Source organism: Lipophrys pholis (genome assembly GCF_963383615.2).
Source record: "Lipophrys pholis genome assembly, chromosome: 19".
Classification (NCBI taxonomy): Eukaryota; Metazoa; Chordata; class Actinopteri; order Blenniiformes; family Blenniidae; genus Lipophrys; species Lipophrys pholis.
The window spans coordinates 16263092-16272656 of NC_137647.1; the positions used below are offsets into that span (position 1 = coordinate 16263092).

The 9565-nt window shown below is 42.7% G+C and overlaps 1 protein-coding gene across 2 annotated transcripts; it reads left to right on the top strand.

Moving 5' to 3' along the window:
• Nucleotides 1–4768: 4768 nt before the first annotated feature.
• On the top strand, nt 4769–7098 carry igfals (insulin-like growth factor binding protein, acid labile subunit). Of its 2 annotated transcripts, none has more exons than XM_080487117.1 (2): nt 4769–4808; nt 4896–7098. In XM_080487117.1, the coding sequence occupies exon 2, from the start codon at nt 4903–4905 to the stop codon at nt 6697–6699; it is 1797 nt and encodes a 598-aa protein (XP_080343243.1). In that variant the 5' UTR covers nt 4769–4808; nt 4896–4902; the 3' UTR covers nt 6700–7098. The 2 variants fall into 2 exon arrangements, with proteins under 2 accessions (XP_080343243.1, XP_080343244.1); XM_080487118.1 differs by having other exon boundaries at nt 4961–7098.
• The last annotated feature ends 2467 nt before the right edge of the window (nt 7099–9565 follow it).

Genomic DNA, 9565 nt, shown 5'->3' on the forward strand with positions numbered 1-9565 from the left:
TGTGCCTCATTTGCATAACGTTGACTAGATCCAGCGTTATTCAAATGAGCTCAGGGCAGCTCCGGGGCAACGAAATTCAGGGATGCTGTGGACACGAGACTTTGAGACGCCGACCCATTCATCAACTCTGGATTGTTTTGGTATCGGCATTGGCAATATTTTGTGTTAAGAATATCGGCATGTCGGATATCAGTACATGCACTATATCGTGCATCCCTGACACAAATAATGAATGAAATGAAAATATAAAGCCCTCTTAATGCATGCTCAGCACTTTTTAAATGTTATTGCATTCATTATTACAGATCCTTTTTATTTTATGCCACCCTTGAGAACATGACTTTAATAACCAATTGCTTAGATTACATTCCTTAAACAACCAGGAGCTCAGTCAGAGCACCTTCCCCGAGGTTGAGACAAATGCTTTTCCTCTCTCCTCCTAGAAAGCAGTGTGCCGACTGTGAGCTGCAAGTGGTATCATTATCCCCTGCAGGGGTGTGAGGTGACACCAGGGTTCAGAGCTGCATCGAACCGTCCTCACCTTCATGGGTGGACGGCTCCAGAGACGAAACCCTTTCTCCAAAGACAAGGCACGTTTCTTTGTTCAGTGTGAAATGACTATAATGGGAATAACAGTCGCGCGCCAGTGGATGGCAGTGTTGACTGAGCCATTCTTCATTCAGAACTAAAGTCAAAATGGTGCATGTTTACAGGAAACTGGATTTCCCTCAGTTTCAGCTGCGTCTGCAACAGAGAAAATAAAAATGATCTTTTTATCCCCCTCCATTCTACCTCAGATGTTCTGCCACTGTTAGAGCAGCAGAGCAGAGAAATGAAAGTAATACATTTGGCTCGAATCCATGCACCACTTTACAACGTGAGAGATTCAACAGATGAGACCAACAGGAGGATCCGACAATAAGCTCATCCAGAGGCCAAACTGCAGCAGTCCGGGAGGTGGATTGTGTTTCCCTGCATCAAGTCTTTGGAGACCAAAGGCTTTAGTTTCCTACATTCAACTGGCAATTTATGTTGTCAAGGCTCAAGTCAACCTGAACTAGTGTGTGAGGCAGTCTCTGATTGACAAATTCAGTCAATCTCATCTGGGAATTTTTCAGTTCTCTGTATTAATTCTCCTATTTTCTGGGCTCATCAGCGCCTCCTGCATGCGTGCTCTCATGGTAAGTACAAACACTTTCAAAACAGTCAGGATGTTATGCTGAATATAAACAGAACCATAATGCATTGTATTGCTTCAATCAAGTTCAAAGATTCCTTCCAAAACATACTGAAATATTTCAATTTGAATATCTGATATATTGTTATTTTCTATTAGGGATAAAATATGATATTGTACAGTCCCTCCTCAACACTTGGTTTCACCGGAGTGAATCTTCTAATGTCTGATTCCAGACACAGTCTTGAATATTTGACAAAAAAAGATCAAAAAATGTTTTAAAAAATTAAATGTGTGAGTCATAAACAGACTTTTAATTCAGGCTCTGACTAATTCAAAACTCCACCTGCCAACAACAAAGAACCACAGAATTAAAGTGTTCCTCATCACTCTGAAACCAGCAATGTACAGTAATGTGTGCGTTCTATTATGTTGCATTTCTTTTTCTCATTTGGTCGAGTTTTTTCTTCAAATCTGTTATCAAACCTTTGATCTTGTTAGGGGAGATATTAAGGGTGGCTTAATCTGGCTCATAAGTGACCTTAATTTTTGCTATTACATGTCGGCTTAAATAAAAAGGAAAGTGAAGGATATCTCAGTATTATCCTTTATTAGTGTCCTTTATTTAATGCCAACCTGATATAAGTATATATGAGTATATGAGGTGAGACATAAGACAAAACAGGCCTACACAACAACTTCCACTCTACTCCCACAGTTTCCCTTCAGGCTGTCATCCACTGTCATCCCAGGAGGTAATTGCAGGCATCCACTCACTCACACTAATTTATTGTTCACCCAAAGAGCTAAACATGCTGTGCAGATTATCTGATGGGTTAAATGTAATTGAATGCAGATAAAATAAGTTACAAGGCCATAATAAGCTTGAAGTGTGTCAGTTGCAGTCAGTAACATACCATAACTTTTATCCTCAATGTGAACAATTGCACTCATCAACAAATGTAATTCATTGACTCTGGATGTCAAATTGATGAGTATGTTTCATTTGAAAATTACGTCAAATCAGGAAGTTACCCAAAACGTACTATTTGAGGCAGAGTGTACAACGTAAGGTAAGTACAGACACAATGGTGAAGCGTTGGCCGTCCTATTACTTTGATATTAAGATGGGTTCATTTGATGTGTTTTGCCCAGACTGCGGGGTAGTACCTTTAATCGAGAAAATCTTAATCCCATCGATCAATTCATCCTTCCATCTTTTCCGCTTCTTTATCTAACTTAGGTCAGCAAACAAAGACAATAAACCAAGAGACAAACAGCCACATACACTCACATTCCCACTTTTAGATTCTCCACTTGGCCTCTGCCACAGTAAAAATAATTAGGCAGAATCTCGACCCGAAACCCTTATAGCAAATAGCACCCTGGAAATAGATTATTTATAGATATAGACTGTATATCATGGCTTTCTTTTGCACTCTATATGAGAAGTTGCCTGACTTATTTTTGCAGGGAACATGAAGAGCTTCGTCACTGTTCCTCCATTCAATTCAGATTGACATCGTGCCTCGCAGGCCTGTTCTCGGCCTGCTGAGGAAGCACAAAATTCACACTAAATTATTTGAGAGAATTATCCTTTCAGAAGCAAGCAGTCGCAAATGTACAGCCACAGCGACAGGCTCTGCCACTCACTATTAAGACCCCCCCCGCCAACCAACCCCACCCCCACCTTCTCCACTCAAGGAGCCAACAGCAACCGACAAAGCTGGAACCCTTTGTGTCTGGTTGAGTGCCTGGGAATGAGCCAATTAGAGGTGTTGTCAGGGGAGCAACAATCATGAAGCAACTCGCCTTGGCAGCCAACCTGCAAGGTTACCTGTTTTTTTGTTGTTGTTGTTGACTAGAACAGTAGAAAAGAACTGCAATGTTTTATTTATGTGTGTGGAGATACTTGATATCTGCCAAATTCCATTCCCCACTATTGACAGAGTGGAACGCACGCAGTATATGATAACGTTGAAAATGGTTAGGACGTCTATCTAATGTAACTGAAACACGCCCAATGTTAAAATGACGTGTTTGCCATTCTGCTCACACTCATTAGATCTTTGAGTGAACTGTTTTGATCAGACTCTCAGGAGTGTGCTTCTCTGGCCAAGGGCATCCCGAGCCTTCACAACACGATGTGACAACAGACCTGCAGCGCCCTCTGCTGGCAAGAGAAGTAACAATTACGATTTAATGAATTTCTCCATTTAACTTAGTAAGCAGAGGTCCAAAAAGCACATATTATGGATGTTCTAGGAGAGACATAACAACATTGTATGTCATTAAGAATACACACAAAAATGTGGGTCTGAACAAAAAGAGTCAGGAAAAAGAGGTTTTTAAAAAGCAGCATATTCAGTCGATACATTTAAAGTTTTCAAATATTATAACCACACTGAGCACTGGACTGCAATTAAGTTCATCCACACACACACACACACACACACACACACACACACACACACACACACACACACACACACACACACACACACACTAACTACACAATGTAAAGCAAAATCATCCTTGGTTATTACATAATAAACATGTAACATCAGGCTGCTGAACCTTATTCACTATAAAAGTAGATCACAGTTTGAGTCTCGTCCTTCCAAACTGAGTCGCCATATTAAACATAAAGTTTCTCCACAGTGTTATGAATGTGTGTTGGATAGTATTATCTAGATTTGGTTGCCCTTTAGAGCGTGACCAGTTCATGGTTTTCTACAGAACCAAGATACCAAGGCAAAAAGTAAACACAAAGTTAGTCATTACAATCACAGATGTGATTAGGAAATAGACCTCTGAAACTGGACTCATCTCGCACTGTCCAGTGGGAGTGAAATGAGAATAAAGAGGTAATGTCTCAGGTTTGGGTAGATTACTTTGGTATGAGCCATTTCTTGGAGAGTGCCAGTCACATGCAGCCACAAGCAATATACACAAAGGCATAAAAGATATAGCACACCAAACTGAAAGTATCGGCAACATTGTTTTAGTGAAAAAAGTGAAACGCTAATGTCAAAATATTTATTTCACCGAGTGGTAGAATACAAAAGGCAGATAGAAAAAAAGCCATTAATTCAGTCAAGGGTCAAGTGCACTGGGTTCATCTTATCTTGTTGCCACTGTATATCAGTTAAAATCTACAGTAAATGCACTCAGTGGCAGGACCTTGGCTTTAGTAAACACTCAAAGGCCATCCTGGGGACGCTCTCATGCAACTGATCATTTGGTAGGAATGAAAATTACAGAAATAACCAAGGTTGATTTATGTAGGATGGTCAGAATTTCAAATCAGTACAATGGCTACCTTAAGCAATCAACCGTGTATGCAAACGTTTGAATGAAGAGTGAAGGTATGAATTCTCTGTCACTGGGATTATTGACCTCAACACTAAGAAACCTCAAGGGGAAACGTCGAGGGAAAAGAAGTGTCTTCATGAAACCTTGTTGTCAAGTTGAATGGAAATGAATGGGTTAATAAGGCACATTCACTCAGTGGACTTTAAAAAAAAAAAAAAAAAGCGTTTGGGGGCTTGGCAGACTTTCTATTTGCATACAAACAATTGCACAAGGATCAGTCATTCAGTATTCCACAGCAGGACCACTGAGATCTAAGGTAGGCAAACCAATTCAGGGATTTCTGTATTAAAACTCTACACTTCAAAGTGTCTTTCAACAATGATAATGATTTTTTTTTTTTAAGGAGCTGTATGTTCATGAGAGAACTGACAAAGCATTCACATCTTCATGTCGCTGTTCCATCCACAGCTGGGATGCAAACTGTAGTGCTGTTGGTGGTGTGGGTACTGGGAACGTCACTGGTGTTGCCAGACCCGGACACGGCAACGGTGAAGGCGACAGAAGAGCCCATTCCCTGTTCGAAGGGCTGCACCTGTCTCCACGATGACTACAGCCTGGAGCTCAACATGTACTGCAGCACTCGCAACTTCACACAAGTACCGGCCGACATGCCGCCGCCGACTCATTCTCTCTGGCTGGACGGAAACCTGTTTACCTCACTCCCGGCGGCGTCTTTCAGGGAGCTTACCAACCTGGACTTTTTGAACCTGCAGAGCGGCCAGCTGAGCACCCTTGACCCACAGGCCTTCAGGGGACTTAAGACACTGGCGCACGTTCACCTGGAGCGGAATCGCCTGCGCGTGTTGCCAGGTACAATTTTCCAGAGCACACCGAACCTCGCCTCCCTAAGTCTGCATAACAATCAGATCAGTCGCATTGAGGAGAGACTCTTTGCCGGACTTTCACAAATGTGGCTTCTTAATCTGGGATGGAACTCGATAACCGTCCTGCCCGAGGCAGCTTTTCAAGACCTGCAGGGCCTACGGGAGCTGATTCTTGCAGGAAACCGACTCGCTTACTTGCAGCCACAGCTCTTTCAAAATCTCGTTGAGCTTAAAGAGTTGGATCTGACGGGAAATTACCTCAAGGTGATCAAAGCTAATGTATTTGTGAAACTTACCAAACTGCAAAAGCTGTACCTGGCCCAGAATCAGATTGTGACATTGGTACCGAGAGCTTTTGTGGGCATGAAATCACTGAGATGGCTGGATCTGACCAACAACAAACTGGCTTCTCTGCATGACGACACCTTCTTGGGCCTGCACAGTCTTCATGTGCTGCGCCTGTCCAACAACTCAATCACTGCGATAAGGCCCAGGACTTTCCGTGATCTGCAATACCTGGAAGAGCTACGGCTCAGTCACAACAAGATCCGAAGTCTCGGAGAGAGGATCTTCGAAGGGCTCGGCCATCTGGAGGTCCTGGAGCTGGAACACAATCAGGTGCAGGAGGCCCAGGCGGGCAGCTTCGCGGGCCTCTCTCACGTCGCCGTCATCAACCTGTCAGGGAGCTGCTTCCGCAGTCTGCCGGACCAAATGTTCAAAGGTCTGTCAAAGCTTCACAGCCTACATCTGGACAGAGGTTGTCTAACAAGGGTCACAGCTCAAGCTTTCACTGGACTCTCCGGTTTACGAAGACTTTTCCTGCAACACAACAACATCTCCGCTGTGGAGCCTCAGAGCTTTGCGGATCTCGTGGGTCTGCTGGGACTGGACCTGAGTTTCAACCGGCTGGAGGTTATCAATACTGACACCTTCTCTGGCCTCATGAATGTGGAGTACTTGCTGTTGTCCAATAACGAATGTCAGCAGTTTCTGCAGAACGGAACAAAGCAGATACTTCCAAAGCTGCGCTACCTGGACCTGCGAGCCAACGCCCTGACCAGCATGGTGCCCGACTTCCCCGACACTCTGGAAAAACTTTTGCTCTCCGGAAACCAGTGGAAATGTGACTGCGGCTCCCTCCCACTCAGAAACTACAGCTTGAAGAGTCCACAGGTGGTGCCTCGACGAGTCGAGACCCACGCCGAGGGCGAAGAACCCGACTCCACCATCACCATATACAACAACATAACGTGCACCAGCCCGACAGGCGTAGCTGGTCAAGACCTTCGGGATGTGGACAGTGAACCTTTCCAAAGCTGCTAGAGGGGACATTGCGGGCCTTCAGGATTTCATTGGCATACAGAGGAGACACCTTATATTTTCAACAATGTCAATTCTTCAACTCTGATTTCAGCAATACAATTGTAGTACTTCTGTGTGCGTTTCAGTTTCTTACATAATATCACCTATTACATAACACTATCTTGCCATTAGATGCCTTTTGTGATAAATAAATCTGGGGACTTAAGGTTTAGCTTTGTGGAGTTGTGTAAATTGTACATGTAAACAGAGGAAGACTCATCGTTTTATGGGAAAACGTTTGAATCAATCCACAGTGAATATTGAGATTAGAGATTAGAATTAACTGACAAGATGTGAGAGTTACTATTTTTGTAGATTTGCTTGCTATAGGGAGATGAAATAAAAGCAGAGTCAAATGTTGATGGCGTTTGAGCTGTGTTTGTTTTGATTATATGTTTTGAATTTTAATTGTTTTTACAAAACTCACCCAGAGAGCAGGACTGGGAGGAGTTGAAGCTCACCTGCCCTGGAAGCTTCCTGTTGCCAGGGGCAACCAAGACTCCTGCAGTCTTTACCATCCGCACATAAACGATATGTCCTGATTTAGTTGGGTTTTATTTTAATATAAAGAAATGAATACCGGTACTAATCCATGCACCTACAGGAATTCGATTTCAGAGAGTTAAACCATTTCTACCAATCATTGTCTTTGATTTCCTCAAGGTAACTTCTACTCTGTCTCTCTTCTAATGTGGGTCAACCTTGGAGGTACACAACTGTTTATTTAACTTAGAAAATAATGACCATCCACCATCAAAATATACAAAATGATTTGTCTTGTCGCCACAGCCTGATAAAAAAGGGGATTTATCAAGACCTGGTCATCATTTCAGGGAAACAAAGTGAACTCGAGGTTAGTGGCCTTTAGTTTCTGGATTGTTGTTATAAATCAACAAACACTCATCCTTAAGTACACTTTGTAAACTACTTCATACTTTTCATAGGCATAAACTTCATTTTCTAACAGATTAAATTCACTCTATATATTGCTTTTGTGTGGTATTTATGTACCGTACTGTTTGTCTGAACAATGTGGTTTGAACTTAGAGATTATATCAAATGCTAATAATCACTAAAATTTATTTAAGTAGTACTTTCATGCACTTTCACGCGCATTCTTTTTAATGACTGTAATTTTACTTATTGCAACAGTACTTATAAGTACTCTTTGAGGCTCTTATGCACTTCCTTTGGAGATGAATTTAACTACTTTCCTACATGTTCTGCTACCCGAGATATCAGAATGAACCTCTCGTCCACTCCGATCAACTGACCAGTCAATCACGCAGAAGGCTGTGCTCATGGGTTTTTTTTTTCCTCGAGAGAGTCAGGAAATAGTGCACAGTCACGACTCGTTTTAAATGTGTTATAGTCAATCACTTTCTGCTGCATTTGTAGAGCTCTAGCACTACGTGACAGCGTGGAGGACACCCTGCGGAGTTCAGACAGATCCCGCTCAAGACAGTTAGAAGAAAATAGCTTTTTCTTTTAACCGTCTTGAACTGAGCAGGCCTCGAGCTCGGGTCAGCAAAATGTGCAGCAACACAGTTTTGGCTTGTAATCAGGTACGAGACATATTTGGAGTTATAAATAGCCACAGCATGAATCAGCTCCCCAAGTTATACAAATTGCAAAAAAAAAAAGTATCTTATGATTGTTGTCTGCTTATTTGTCTAGATCCTAATAGTAAACTTGAAGAACTGCATATACTGGGAAAAAAATAAAGAATTTGCTGAGCACCTGTTGTCTTGTTAGTCAGGTAGAAACTCGGTAAATTGTCTGAGAGAAATGTTTTCACAGGTTTGACGGTAACCATGTCCTTGTAATCGACACTCTAGATGGCGAACGACACACTGGATTGGAGCTGCTCGGTTTGAGACCTCATGAGTGAGATGAGAGATTGGCGAGAGCGTGGAGGCACTGACGTCATCTCCTGCTCTCGTGTGCGCTCTGAGAGGGGCTGATGCTTCTGCTTTGCTGAGGAAGCTCCTTCTGCCAAATGACCCTCATAACCTGAATGCTCTGATGTCACCCACACCCCCAAGTGGCGTTCAGACAAGGCTCCCTCTTCTCCTTTCAACAAGAGATGATTTCGGGGAGGTTTTTTTGCGTGCGATACATATGCCCAGTTAGTGGAGATTAAGACTCTAGAGTCATGCTAAACTCTCTGTGTGACTGCTCAAAGCGAGAGTCTGGAATGTTTTGTTGGCTCAAACACTCAGTTTGACCCTGGTGGGCCTGTTCATCCCTCTCTACTACCTTCAGAACCCGTCGTCCCGCTCCTCCGTGGCGTTCTGCCTTCAGGGACATAAAGCTGTGAAGAGGCTGCTAGGCCAGGAGGATTCATCTGTGCGGATGTATGACATAGTAGAACACAGTCAAAGCACCAGTGATCACATTGGAAAGCAATTGAGGGTGTAAAAGGTTTTTTGTTTTGTTTTTTCCCCCAGAGGGCCTCTGCTGTGCCGAGACCAACATCATCACACAAGAACTGGTACAACCCAATATAATCCGGTAAAATAGCACTTACATTTTAACTTTAATGTTATTCTTTATTGTAAAGATTTCATAATGACTACAATCTCAGCATTTTATTAGAACCTTCTGGTGTTAAACACAGTGAAAAGTCTAAACAATGTCGCTCAGATTATTTTGTGTTTTTGTACAAACTCACCCTGACAGTACTGCAGTCAGCCTCGGTGGCATCGAAGTCCGGAGGAGGTGTGGATTAATAAGCGGTAACATGATCATAACAACGCTCATCTTCATAGGTAATGTCACTTTGGATTCAAAAGTTCCCTTGATTCACCATTTTGAAATCAGCACG

What these genes read in the sequence shown, in the direction of transcription:
- igfals (XM_080487117.1), top strand. Translation starts at nt 4,903, where the DNA reads ATGTTCATGAGAGAACTGACAAAGCATTCACATCTTCATGTCGCTGTT.